The 14,895-nt window shown below is 47.6% G+C and overlaps 1 protein-coding gene across 1 annotated transcript in view; it reads right to left on the bottom strand.

Annotated features, from left to right (window-relative positions):
- Window positions 1-9,100, bottom strand: part of LOC126178053 (endoplasmic reticulum resident protein 44) — a 77,794-nt gene extending 68,694 nt beyond the window's left edge. The window contains exons 1-4 of the mRNA XM_049924500.1: window positions 8,959-9,100; window positions 7,878-7,947; window positions 4,857-5,012; window positions 4,387-4,571 (exon numbers count right to left, since the gene is read on the bottom strand). Coding sequence (XP_049780457.1) covers window positions 4,387-4,571; window positions 4,857-5,012; window positions 7,878-7,947; window positions 8,959-9,015 — 468 coding nt within the window. The 5' untranslated portion in view covers window positions 9,016-9,100. The remainder of the gene's footprint in view (window positions 1-4,386; window positions 4,572-4,856; window positions 5,013-7,877; window positions 7,948-8,958) is intronic.
- Between the last annotated feature and the right edge of the window lie 5,795 nt (window positions 9,101-14,895).

The raw sequence follows: 14,895 nt of genomic DNA, 5'->3' as shown, positions 1-14,895 counted from the left end.
CCAGATTACGCTCACATATTTTATTTTCTCAGGCTTGTCTGACATTTGGCATAACCCCCAAAGGCCTCACACTTAAAGTTCCCATCTCTGGTTGCAACCCTTCTTTCCATCAGTCCCTATACCAGTTCCAAACTGAACAATCCATTGCCCTCACCCACCTAATCCTTCACCTACACATCAACTCAGCCAATGAACACACCCGTCAACTCCTATCCTTAATAAAAGTCCTCAATCTTTCCTCTCCCACATCCACACCGGCTATTCAGAGCATCCTCCTACAGGCCAACCGCCAATTAGAACAGCATGCCACCCTTCACCTCAAAAAACTATCCAATCTCCTGGTTTCCCACCTCCGGAAAGGCAACTCACTCACCCTTCACAACCTTTCCAGCAAACCTCAACCACCTCTCATTGCACACAAACCCAGTCTCTCCCATCTACTCAATCTCCCACTTCCAGCTCCACTCCCTCCAAAACCTCAAAATTCCGATCAACACAATCTGGCACCACAACACCCTAATTCAGTAGTTAACCTTTCCTCCAAACCTCTCTCCCAATCCGAAACCTCTGTCCTATCCAAAGGCCTCACCTTCAGCCCCACTCCCAGATTCAACCAAACAGCCCTCGTCAAAGATTTACTGTCCTACACTCGTACTCTCTGCTGGAAGTATCACTTTGCCACGAAGAAAAATGATCCTAATCCTACCCCTAATGATCCAACTCCCCGAGACACTATCCAAATTGAACCCTGCCTGGAACAGTTCCGTCCTCCGTCACAGCGGGACCCACCTCCTCTTCCTCAAAATCACCCTCTCCAAACCTTCCAGGAATTTCTGACTTCCAGCCTTGCCTCTCAATCCTTCTTAAAAAACCTTAATCCTACTCCCAACATCACCACTGCTGAAGCCCAGGCTATCCGTGATCTGAAGGCTGACCGGTCCATCGTCATTCTTCCGGCGGACAAGGGTTCCACGACCGTGGTACTTGATCGTCGGGAGTACGTGGCTGAGGGACTGCGTCAGCTTTCAGACAACACCACATACAAAGTTTGCCAAGGTAATCCCATTCCTGATGTCCAGGCAGAGCTTCAAGGAATCCTCAGAACCTTAGGCCCCCTACAAAACCTTTCACCTGACTCCATCAACCTCCTGACCCCACTGACACCCCGCACCCCTACCTTCTACCTTCTCCCTAAAATTCACAAACCCAATCATCCCGGCCGCCCCATTGTAGCTGGTTACCAAGCCCCCACAGAACGTATCTCTGCCTACGTGGATCAACATCTTCAACCCATTACATGCAGTCTCCCATCCTTCATCAAAGACACCAACCACTTTCTCGAACGCCTGGAATCCTTACCCAGTCCGTTACCCCCAGAAACCATCCTTGTAACCATTGATGCCACTTCCTTATACACAAATATCCCGCACGTCCAGGGCCTCGCTGCGATGGAGCACTTCCTTTCACGCCGATCACCTGCCACCCTACCTAAAACCTCTTTCCTCATTACCTTAGCCAGCTTCATCCTGACCCACAACTTCTTCACTTTTGAAAACCAGACATACCAACAATTAAAGGGAACAGCCATGGGTACCAGGATGGCCCCCTCGTACGCCAACCTATTCATGGGTCGCTTAGAGGAAGCCTTCTTGGTTACCCAGGCCTGCCAACCCAAAGTTTGGTACAGATTTATTGATGACATCTTCATGATCTGGACTCACAGTGAAGAAGAACTCCAGAATTTCCTCTCCAACCTCAACTCCTTTGGTTCCATCAGATTCACCTGGTCCTACTCCAAATCCCATGCCACTTTCCTTGATGTTGACCTTCACCTGTCCAATGGGCAGCTTCACACGTCCGTCCACATCAAACCCACCAACAAGCAACAGTACCTCCATTACGACAGCTGCCACCCATTCCACATCAAACGGTCCCTTCCCTACAGCCTAGGTCTTCGTGGCAAACGAATCTGCTCCAGTCCGGAATCCCTGAGGCATTACACCAACAACCTGACAACAGCTTTCGCATCCCGCAACTACCCTCCCGACCTGGTACAGAAGCAAATAACCAGAGCCACTTCCTCATCCTCTCAAACCCAGAACCTCCCACAGAAGAACCACAAAAGTGCCCCACTTGTGACAGGATACTTTCCGGGACTGGATCAGATTCTGAATGTGGCTCTCCAGCAGGGATACAACTTCCTCAAATCCTGCCCTGAAATGAGATCCATCCTTCATGAAATCCTCCCCACTCCACCAAGAGTGTCTTTCCGCCGTCCACCTAACCTTCGTAACCTCTTGGTTCATCCCTATGAAATCCCCAAACCACCTTCCCTACCCTCTGGCTCCTACCCTTGTAACCGCCCCCGGTGTAAAACCTGTCCCATGCACCCTCCCACCACCACCTACTCCAGTCCTGTAACCCGGAAGGTGTACACAATCAAAGGCAGAGCCACGTGTGAAAGCACCCACGTGATCTACCAACTGACCTGCCTACACTGTGATGCATTCTATGTGGGAATGACCAGCAACAAACTGTCCATTCGCATGAATGGACACAGGCAGACAGTGTTTGTTGGTAATGAGGATCACCCTGTGGCTAAACATGCCTTGGTGCACGGCCAGCACATCTTGGCACAGTGTTACACCGTCCGGGTTATCTGGATACTTCCCACTAACACCAACCTGTCAGAACTCCGGAGATGGGAACTTGCCCTTCAGCATATCCTCTCTTCTCGCTATCCGCCAGGCCTCAATCTCCGCTAATTTCTAATTTCAATCTGCCGCCGCTCATACCTCACCTGTCTTTCAACATCATCTTTGCCTCTGTACTTCCGTCCCGACTGTCATCTCTGCCCAAACTCTTTGCCTTTACAAATGTCTGCTTGTGTCTGTGTATGTGTGGATGGATATGTGGGTGTGTGCGAGTGTATACCTGTCCTTTTTTCCCCCTAAGGTGGGTCTTTCCGCTCCCGGGATTGGAGTGACTCCTTGCCCTCTCCCTTAGAACCCATATCCTTTTGTCTTTCCTTCTCCTTCCCTCTTTCCTGGCGGGGCGGCCGTTGGTTGCGAGAGCTTGGATTTTGTGTGTATGTTTGTGTTTTTTGTGTGTCTGTCGACCTGCCAGCGCTTTCGTTTGGTGAGTCACATCATCTTTGTTTTTAAATATATTTTTCCTTCGTGGAATGTTTCCTTCTATTATAACCATATATATATATATATATGAATATAATAGAGGGAAGCGTTCCGCGTGGGAGGGATGTATTTAAAAAGAAAGATGATGAGGCTTGCCAGGCGGAAGCGCTGGCGGGTCGATAGACGCACAGACAGACACAAGCATACACACGGGGTCTAGCTTTCGCAACCAATGGTTGCCTCGTCGGGGGGGAGGGGGGGGAGGGGGAGGGACGGAGGGATTTGGGTTTTGGGGGAGAGGGTGGGGAGTCGTTCCAGTCCCGGGAGCGGGGGGACTCGCCTTAGGGGGAAAAAGGAGGGAAAAAAGGACAGGTGTGTCTGCTTGTGTCTGTGTATATGAGGATGGATATGTGTGTGTGTGCGAGTGTATACCTGTCCTTTTTTCCCTCCTTTCCCCCTAAGGTGAGTCTTTCCGCTCCCGGGATTGGAATGACTCCTTACCCTCTCCCTTAAAACCCAAATCCTTTTGTCTTTCCCTCTCCTTCCCTCTTTCCTGACGAGGCAACCATTGGTTGCGAAAGCTAGGATTTTGTGTGTATGTTTGTGTTATTTTTGTGTGTCTGTCGACCTGCCAGCACTTTCATTTGGTAAGTCACATCATCTTTGTTTTTAAATATATTTTTCCTTCGTGGAATGTTTCCTTCTATTATAACCATATATATATATATATATATATATATATATATTATATATATATATATATATATATATATATATATATAAGCATGAGACGAACAATGCAGTGGGCCAAAATTTACTAAATGAATTACTATCTTGTTATGTGTTTCAGTCCATTGCTCTCAACAGTATAACTGCATGAGAATAAATGGAGACAGCTTAAGAAAAAATTGCACAAAAAGTATACTAAAATCTAAAGACAGCTACCAAGGGAAACTTAAGTAGTTAAAAGTGCACAACATTTTACCTATTTTGAGAATTTCAGAAAATCATAAAATTTTTTATGGAAACGTATTGAGTAAATGTTGAGAAGGAAGCTTTCATGCCCTAACACTTTATCTTAGTACAGTACTTAACTGTGAACAAATGCTGTTTCACCAACATCACAGAAATCTCTTTTTAACATATCTTCCAGAAACCAAAAAAGACATTACAGCAACCAGTAGTTCTCAAAATAGCCATGAAACCAAGAACAGCAAGCATGTAACAAAATGAAAACATCTATCACACATACGTCTAAGTCCTGGAGGTCCTTCAAGCTTTTGAACTCTATGACTGGATCAGCAAGTTGTTTCTTAATATAAGAAACAAATGCCTCTGTCGATCTCTGCCCTCTGTATTCTCTTTTGGTGGGCTGGCCATTACGAATTACTTTTAGTGTTGGATATTTTGTAATGTGAAATCTTGATGCAACTGCACCTACAACGGAAAGAAAAAAAATGTTTCTACCATCACTGGAAAACAAACACACACACACACACACACACACACACACACACACACACACACACACACACAATAATAGACTGCAAAAACATTACATGCTTAAAAAGCTATAAAATATTACAACTCCAAGTAAAAATGTGTTATGAACTAATTTATTTTATTTCATAGTCACCATATGTAACACTTAGTTTCCACACACATTCAAGTAGCATTACTCAACATGGCCAAAAAAAATTTAAAGCCTTTACTCAGAAATACCTTCTCTATCACAGTCAACTTTCCCCATTACAACCTGTCCAGGTTCTGGAAACTCTGCAGCTACTTTATCTGCTGCATCATCAAATATTGGTGCCAGCATGTTACTGAAACGGCACCAATCTGCATAAAAATTGATGAGAACCAACTCATTGGAAGCTGAAAAAAATAAAGCAACTGTTACATTGTCAACAAACACCACAAATTTATTGTACTGTAATCTACCATTAACTGATCATCGGCAGTTATATGAATCTCTGATTCAATTTTGTTTCTGTGCAGCCTCTAACCACTTAAAAACCTCTGATGGTTTCTCTTAAGCTAAATAGTTGCATATTAAAAAAAATAGGATCTTCTAATTACATGCTTTTGTGTGGCTTGGTGGTTAAGGTGTTAAGCGCCAAACTGTGAATCCAGAAATCTCGGGTCTAGGGACTGGTCAGTCCTAAGATTTTTATCCATCACTTACAACTCCTTTCATATCTGGTAATGTTAGTTAATGCAAAAAATGGTGACTAGAACCATGGTTTGCAGTTCATGTTATATTGTAGGTCCTCCTACAACTAGCTGAGTAAGTCAGTTCAGTTGTTGGAAGGGAGCCCCAGGACCATGCCTAACAAAGCACCGTGGAAAAAAAAACAAAAAGCACACACACACACACACACACACACACACACACACACACACACACACACACACACACACACACACAGAGAGAGAGAGAGAGAGAGAGAGAGAGAGAGAGAGAGAGAGAGAGAGAGAGAGAGAGAGAGAGAGACTTGGCCATCATTTGTCTGATAGTGAATTAGTTTTAATTTTGGTTATTTTTCCATCCTAACATTTCTATTATACAATAATTTTTTTGCAGGTGGGACATTAAATATGATGAAAAAACATATATGTCGAATAGTGGACTGAATAAGGCCAAGCATTGACCCTTGATCGTGTCTACGCTTAGACATGTTCAGAGTACCAGGTAGAAGGACTGGTGGTAAGTGTAAACACGTTCAGAGCACGTAGGGACAGGTACAAAGGCGCGCGTTAACATGTCCAGAGCAGTTAAAAGGCTAATGAGGTGGTGAAAACAATGTGCTGCATTTGTGTGCTCTGAAGAACAGACACTTTAAAAATTGATATAATTAATTCACTGACAGTCTAGCTTTAGAATACAAGATGTGTTGTTCTTTCCTCAAATGAGCTGCCTTTTTATATGGAAACTGCCATCAGTGATCAGTGCCATCCAAAACAATGGTATTGATATTTATTTAAAAGTAAAATAGCAGACTGTGCCAGACACACCAATAAAAGATTTCATGGTGTCATCTTCATACAGAAAACACTTAAATTTGACAAAATTCAGAACTATCACTTAAGCAAAGCAGGCTTTAAGTTTAGTGTGTCACGTATTGCCAAAGCTTGCAAAGTTATGATGCTTAATAACACAAAACTGTAGCATCTCTTCTTGTGATACCACCTGTGTCTTATGTAAACATGAAAGCTTTATCAAGACTTAACCAACATTGATTCCATAAGGAACTGTTGTGCACAGCAACTGCAGACTCTCAGGAAGGAGAGACACACACAGGAATCAGTTGCAATCCCATTAGGTTTTATTACTCTTTCATATCTACACTTCGGTTATACCATCTTCAGTTCATCTGAATTACAATCCAATGACTTCGTGGCAGTACATGTCGATCGGTTGGTGGATCGGGGAGAGGGGACCAAACAGCGAGGTCATCAGTCCCATTGGATTAGGGAAGGATGGGGTAGGAAATCTGCCGTGCCCTTTCAGATGAACCATCCCAGCATTTGCCTGAAGCAATCTAGGGAAATTATGGAAAACCTAAATCAGGATGGCCAGACGCAAGTTTGAACCGTCGTTCTGCTGAATGTGAATCCAGTGAGCTAACCACCGTTCCACCTCGCTCGGTGGCAGTACATGTCACCATACGACCTTACTGGGATATAGGTAGAGGAAAAGTACATTACATACTTATGATTATCAACAGTAATAGCCATACCATTAATTAAAATTACGTTACTAATTTCACAAGTAAAACTCTTGGCTGATGGGTAAATTTTGGTATCCTGCAATGCTATTAACATGGTGACAGAGACATATAGAATTTCTGGAATGCACATGATATGTTTTAATAAAACTTATAACAAGGATGCACTCTAGGCACCTGACAGCAACATGTCAGAATAATTTTAGAAAATCCTCTGCACTTATAATAAATGGCAGGATATATGTAGACAGGCTAAGCAAATCACAAAATACAGCTGACTCACGGAATTGCAACAAGACTATTATGGCATATCTCCTCTTCAGCCAAATTAATTCTAAACTTATCTTATACATTAACTTTTTCCCTTTGCAGTATAAGCACTTTTTCTGTCTTAGAAAGTAAAATGTACTTTGGTAAAATTTCATTTGGCATAGTGTGCTCCTTGGAATGTTCATTTCCAATACCAAATTCTTGATTTAGCAGGTACCTCACAAGTGTTACTTTCTACCAATATTTCTTTAATGAAGTATTGCTAGAAATGTCCTTTGCAAAGAAGAAGCTTTCTGCTATTACTAATTGTTGCTAAACACTTGTCAATCTACACTTTATTACAGCTCATCAACTTCTTATCCATAACTACTATTATATTTTCAAAGAACAAATAGATGTGGTTAAAATTTAAAAAAAATATTTTCTGAATAATGATAAATTGGTATGCCACAGAATTTTCTCTGAAAATGGTTAAATGTACACAAAAAACATGTTTTCTGTCTAAGTCAACATTAGTCCAAAGAGAGGAACAATGTTTGGTTTTGACCATGTAACATAATTTAATAATTACTGCCAACAGCAATAAAATTAATCTTTACCGTCTGACTTTACCAGTATCTCTCACAAGTAAATCGTTGGATATTTGTGATGAGCAGTCAGTCTCAAACAGTGCTATCACATTTTTGAAAACTTTCAATAACATACACAGAAAAACAAAAGTAATTATAAAAATACAATTTACCTAATGTTATGTCTAAATTGGCCTGTGTAAGCTGTAGAGCACCACTGTCAGCAAGACCAAATAGGCCAACCTGCCAAACAAAGAAAAGATAACACCTGAGCACAGATCACAGATAAATTTACAGGTTACAGGGTAAGAGAAGTGTAAATGGAAATATTTTATGTAAGTGTTTAATCCTCTATGATTTTCGAACTAAATGATGCGGAAAAAATAGAAAACGCACATCACTCTATGGAGTGGTTATGTAGTATGTTAATGTCACTATTCAGCTTCCAGTTTGATCATCTCCACTAAAGTTTACTTTGGTTCACCAAATTAACTTTTATATAAAAGCATTTAATCCCATGTAACAACTGGCTACATTTTTATCTAACGCCTGAAAGATATTATACTAATTTAAACCCTTTCACACATCTGAAGGCACGCCTGGTTTTATCATAATGCGTGCCTCTCAAGACGTAAGCCTACATCCTATTAATGCATTCTACAGCAACACTGCAACGGCCGTTGTGAAACGAAGCAGTTCTGTTAAAGAACGGCAGTATGGACTTCACCACATGAATACCACTGTTACTATTAAAAATATGCGACTCTGATAAGTCTTTTCAAAAGCTATAAACGGAAAAATTCCTCCATGATGATGCTGTTCTTCGGATTTTGCTTATTTGCTACATAATATACCTGTTTTCCCAAATGTAAACATCAGTATATATAGGAATCAATAACACATTCTGCTTTTATATAGTACCCATTACGGAAGATATCTGTCGTGTGGCATACAAATTACTGAAACAGTCACAACGTAAACAAACTATTTTTATTACTGTCCACGGAACTAGACGCCAGGTAATGCACTGCTGCAAAGACACGTTCACTCGAAACTATTTGAAGCAAATATTAAATTGATAAGTATACGATGAAAATATGTACTAAATGCTGTTCAAATGTAGCTCTGCACTTCATGACATACGAAACCACTTATTCGCTGCTGATATGCTTGTGTCGTGGCACATTATTTATAATGTGTCAACAACATGCTACACTAATTTGCTGGCATTTAACAAATGACGTTTTAACTTACTATTATGTGGTAGAGAAGTGTAAATCCGATGCCGTTTTTTGTTAAAAATAAGTTCATTTTTTTCCTAAATTAAATACGTAAACCGGCTTTGCACTTTCATGTACGTTCACAGTGCACGACTTCCACGCCACAGATATAACTAAATATGTGGCTAACCTGTGTACTACGTAGCTTCCTACGCAATGGGTTGTGGTAACCCTGCACAAAGATGCTGTGTCTCTAATTGAATAACAAAATATCAGAAATGAAACATTTATAAAAATCTGGGTATATATGTAACGTAAAATTAATTAACTCCGAATACAAAATAAACTACATCATAATGAAGGTTTCCAACACCGTTATTTGCTTTTGTGTTCTCCATGTAACCAAATGAGAAGTACTGTCAGATTCGAGAACGAAGGCCATATAAAGACCGCTGGACGAATGTCTTATGAAGAATGTGTTTAACTTGGTTTATTGTTTATTCGTCTACAGAACATTTTACATTTAAGTTTAGAGAATCAGTTGGCTCAATACCACAGTCTAACATAACAGTCGCGCGACACTTCACCTCGATTTTGTTGCCTACCGCGCCAGCAGCGCTCCAAACGGCCAGTAACTTAAACTGTGAGTTCGGTGCGATCGTGAAAGCGAATAGTGGTTGTTTATTTTGATTTCTGCAGTGGTTTTTACAAGCGGGAGCGTTTGTAGCGCAATAAATTGCAGTAACAACAGGAAGGAGACACCACAGCTATCTTTTTTAGGTTTCCAAAGGATCCTGAGAGGTATATACCTCCATGTTACTAAACTGTATTGTCATGATTCACTTGCAAACTACATGTGTTTTAATGATTAATGTTTCGTTTTAGGAGCATCTCCGGCGGTACACCGCAAGGTTACCGCCCTTCGATTGTGCCATTCCAGCACTAATCGAAGTGCTAAGTGTTTCAGGTGCTCGCCAGCCAGCCAGCCAGCCAGCCCAGCAGAGCCGCAGCGGTCCAGCAGCAGCGGCAGCAGCAGCAGCAACAGCCTTCCCGGTCCCGGCCTGCAGCAGCGATCCTGCCGGCAGCAGCCAGCCAGTCCTCCTGCAGCAGCAGCCAGCCAGCCAGCCAGCCAGCCAGCAGCAGCAGCAGCAGCCCCGGCCCCATCTGCGGCAGCAGCAGCAGCAGCAGCGTTCCCACCGTCGCCGTCGCCGTCCGACCCTGGTCTTCGTCCATCTTCGTCTTCCTCCGTCTTCGTCTTCCTCCGTCTTCGTCTGTCCCCAGTTTGTGTCCTTTCCTTTTCGTCCTGTGCGTTTTTGTTTCTCCCTGTCGTCATGTCCGCCCCCACCACCACCGCCACCACTACCACCACCGCCATAGTTTATACATCCCCTTCCGCCACCTCCACCACTATCACATGGTGTGCCCAGTCCAACCCCCCTCCTTCCATCCCACCTCTCCTCACTGTCCTTTCGCCCTCGCTCTTTGTCGCCCCCTCTCCAGCTTCTTCCTCCCGCTCCTCTCGATCTGATCCTTTCCCCCCACTCTCCCAGCCTGTCACTGTAGCTCCGGCTAGGGTGGTGGCCCGTCGGGCCACTGTCCATGCCCAACTCTCCCCATCGCCTTTGCCATCACCGCCACCACCGTCACCGTCACCGTCGCCTTCACCGACACCATCTCCAGTGCCGACTGCTGCGTCCACGCCGGGACCTGTCCCTTCCCACCACCTCCCTATAGCTCCCGTCCCTCATATCACTACCCGCCCTTCTGCCGCCGTTAAACGCCCTAGTGGCACCACCACCTCCTCCGCTCCCAAAAAGGCCCTGCCCCGTCCTCCTTCCCCCCCCCCCCCAGGGTGCCATGGATGTCTCTTCACCTGGCCCTGCTCCCTCCACCTCTTCCTCCTCCACCTCCTCCCCCCCCTCTTTCCACAAATACCTCCTCTCCCGTCCCGATCCTTCCCTTCTTGAGGCCCGGAATCTCTCCCTCCTCCTCCGCCAACACTTCCCTGGTGCACCCATCGCCCTCCTCACTCCCAGACGGGATTCCGTTCTCATCTCCTCCCCCAGCCCCACCCTCCATACTGACATCTTCTCCCGCCTCCCCATCACCCGTTTTGGCCCCAACGCCTCCCTCACCCCTGCTCCTTCCCCATCTCCTACCCGCCAACCCCAACCCCCGCGTCGCCCACCGACCCTCACCGCTGTGATCACTCGGCTGAGTCCGTCGATCACGGAGAAGGAGGTGTTGGCGGAGCTCAAGGCGCATCCCACGCTGGAGGTGCGGGCGGTCCGCCGTATTTTCAACTCTGTCGGCCCCACCCGCCTTATGCGGGTTTTCTCCGAGGACGCCCCCTCCATTGACCGTCTCCTGAAGGAGGGTGCCCTCCTCTTCAACCAGTGTTTCAAGGTCGACCCCTCCCGTTCCCCTCCTCAATCCCTGCACTGCCAGAGGTGTCTACGCTGTAATGCACACCCAACAGCTGAGTGCCGCGAGGCCCCCACCTGCCCGCATTGTCGGCAAGCGCACTTCCTCCGGCAGTGCCCTAACCTTCAATCCCCTCCCTCCTGTAATACCTGCAATCTCCCCCATCCCACCTACTCCCAAAAGTGTAAAGCCCGACCCCCTCCGACCACTCCTGAACTCACCGTACCTGTCCGTCCTCTGGACGCCCCCACCCCTCCTAGCAATTCCCTTCGTCCCCCCCCCCCACACCGCTGAGGACATCATCAGGTTCCTCACCATCGTCCTTCAAAATGTTCATCCCTTTCAGTGCCCCCAGACCCTCCAACAGATCTCCCTCGCCGCCCGTTCCATTTTCCACCTGAAGATGTACGCCACCTACTCCCACAACCAGGCCCACTTCACCTTCTCCCGTCTTGACACCCTCGTCTAAATCCCTATCATGGCGCGACAGCACCATATCCTTTTCAACAACATCCACTCCCTTCCCGCCAACAAGACCCTCTTCCTGCACACCCTTGCCACCCACCGCGTGGATGCCTTCCTCCTCAATGAATCCTTCCTGCAACCCCGCCACACTGTCCACACTTCGCCCTACCTCCTCCACCGCTCCGATAATCCCCACCCGATTGCGCGTGGCGGAGTTGCCATTGGGCCCCACTGCCAGATCCCCATTCGGCTCCAACCTCTCCTTCCCGACCCCACCGAACACCTGATCCTTAGTCTCTTCTTCCCCGGCCTTACCGTTACCTGCGCCACCATCTATGTCCGCCCCAACGCCCCTATTCCCTTCGACTTCCTCTCCCACATTGACTGTACCTTCTCCTCCTACGTGATTGCCGCTGACCTCAACATCCATAGTCGTTCCGCTGCCCAGTTACGGCGGTGGCATCGGTTCCTCTCCTCCCTTCAAGGCGATCTCATACCCATCCCCCAGAACACCCGTCCTGAATCCAACTCCACTCCCGATGTTATTCTCTCCTCCCCCAACCTCCTTGGTCACATTACGGTGGATGTCCTGGAGCCTATTGGTAGCGACCATCTCCCTGTCCTCACCGTTTCAGGCGGTCGTCGCCCCCGCCCCGATCCTCATAATGACCCTCCCCCTAAGTACGTCCATGATTATTCCCGTGCCAACTGGAATGCCTACCGGGATACCCTCTCCACCCGGGTCGATAGCCACCCTTTCACCTACCACCATCCCAAAATGATGTCACCCATGCCGCCTCTTTTCTCCAGCAGACCTTGTCTGAGGCCGTGGAGGCCCACGTCCCTACTGTCGCCATCCACCCCCACCGTCCTACCTTACCCCCACAGGCCGTCCTCCTCCTCCGTGAATCCCACCGCCTCTACCATGCCTTCCTCCGCACGCGTGACCCGGACACCCTACGACGCCACCGGCAACTCCAGCGACACATTCGTAATTTGCTCGCAGCTAAGAAACGCCGGGACTGGCGACAGACATGCACCCGTTTAAATGCTACCCTACCTATCAACTCGTCCAAGTTCTGGTCAGCTTTCCGTAGCCTTACCAGAACTAAGCCCTCCCCCTACTATCCTCTTCTCCATGATGATCACCCCTTCCCTGACGCCCTTAGTAAGGCCAATCAGTTTGCCTCCTACCTGTCCGATGTGTTTTCCATTCCCGATGATCCCCAGTTTGATTACTCCCTCTTCCCGGATATCTGCGATCGAACCGACACCTCTGTCCCTCCCCTCGCTCCTGGTTTCCAGTACTTGGACAACATTGCATACACGGAACTCAATACCCCTATCACTACACAGGATCTCATTGCTACACTCTGCACAAAACGCAACACCGCTCCTGGTCACGATCGTGTCACCTACCGTCACCTTCGTGAAGCTCCTGTCTCTTTTCTCTCCACCCTGGCCAGGCTCTACAATGTAGTCCTGTCCACCGGTTACTACCCCGACCTGTGGATAACCTCCCGTATCCTCATGTTCCTTAAACCTGGCAAACCACTGTCCGCCGTCTCCTCCTACCATCCCATCAGCCTTACCTCGGTCTTCAGCAAGGTCCTGGAATCTATCCTCACCCGACGCATCCACCAGCATCTCCGCCAGCACCGTCTCCGTCCCGTTACCCAGTGTGGCTTTCGGCCGTCCTTCTCTTCCGACGATCTTCTCCTTCACCTCACTCATCTCCTTTCCGAAGAGCTAAATTTCCATCGCTCCGCAATCTTCCTCTCCCTTGACCTCGAACGTGCTTATGACCGCATCTGGCATTCCGGTCTCCTCTTCAAGTTCCAAACCTTCGCCCTTCCCATTAACTACGTCCGTCTGATCGGTTCCTTTCTCTCCCGCCGTCCTTCCTGTGTCACCATCCATGACACAGATTCCTACACCTTTTTCCCCTCCGCCGGTGTGCCCAAAGGCTCCGTCCTCTCCCCCCTTCTGTACCTTTTGTACACGGCGGACATGCCGCCGCTGTTACCCCCCGTCCACCTTCTCCAGTTTGCCGATGACACCGCCTTCCTTGCCCTTGCCCCCACCCTGCAATGCTCCCAACACCTTCTCCAATCCCATCTTGACCGGTTCACTGCTTGGTGCAACCAGTGCTTGCTCAAGGTCAATCCATCCAAAACCCAGGCGATCATTGTAGGCAAAACCACCCCTTCCTTCCGCCTCCTTGATTTCTATCTCACCGTCTATGGCCGTCCTATCGCCCTCACTCCCACCCTAAGTACCTTGGCGTCACCCTCGACCGTCGCCTCTCCTGGACTCCCGATCTCCGGACAATCCAAGCCAAGGCACGTTCCCGCCTCCGTCTCCTCAAGCTCCTTTCCAGCCGTACGTGGGGTCTGGACCCCTCCACAATCCTCACACCTATAAATGCCCCATCCGCCCTATCCTTTGTTACGCCCATCCAGCCTGGATCTCCGCCCCCCTACCTTTTACAAATCCCTCCAAATCCTTGAACGCCATGCTCTCCGCCTTGCCTATCGCATCCGTCTCCCCTCCCCCACACGGATCCTGTATGATCTCATCCCCTTCCCCCACCTCCTCCTGTTCCTTGAAAGGATACGGATTCTGTACACCTCCCGTAAACTTGATCCTCCTCACCCGCTCGTCTCCCCGATCCTCTCCCACCCCCGCCTGCTGCCGCGCCTGTATTCCCACGTCCCACCTGGTCTCCATCTCTCCACCCTCCTTATCCTCTCCCAAGGTGGCTTCCGCCAGCTCCCCCTCCCTGATGATGTCCTCCTCCCCTCCATCTACCCCTCCTATCAACTTTGACCCTCCCCCCCACTTCCTGTGTCCTTTACTTTAGGCACCCTCCCTCCCTCCCTTCCCTTCCCTTCCCTTCTCTTTCCTCTCCCCCCTTCCTCCTCCCCTCTTCCCCTGGGCTTCCCCTCCCCCTTCCTCCCTCCCCCTCTCTCCTCTGCCCATGGCATCTCTTCTCTCTTCTCTCCCCTCTCCCATTCCCCTCCTCCTCCTCCTCCTCCACTCTTGGCAGATCCCCGGACTCGTACACGCTCAGTGGACTTTC

This window comes from Schistocerca cancellata, chromosome 1 (genome assembly GCF_023864275.1).
Source record: "Schistocerca cancellata isolate TAMUIC-IGC-003103 chromosome 1, iqSchCanc2.1, whole genome shotgun sequence".
Lineage (NCBI taxonomy): Eukaryota > Metazoa > Arthropoda > Insecta > Orthoptera > Acrididae > Schistocerca > Schistocerca cancellata.
This window is presented reverse-complemented; position numbering and strand designations above follow the sequence as displayed.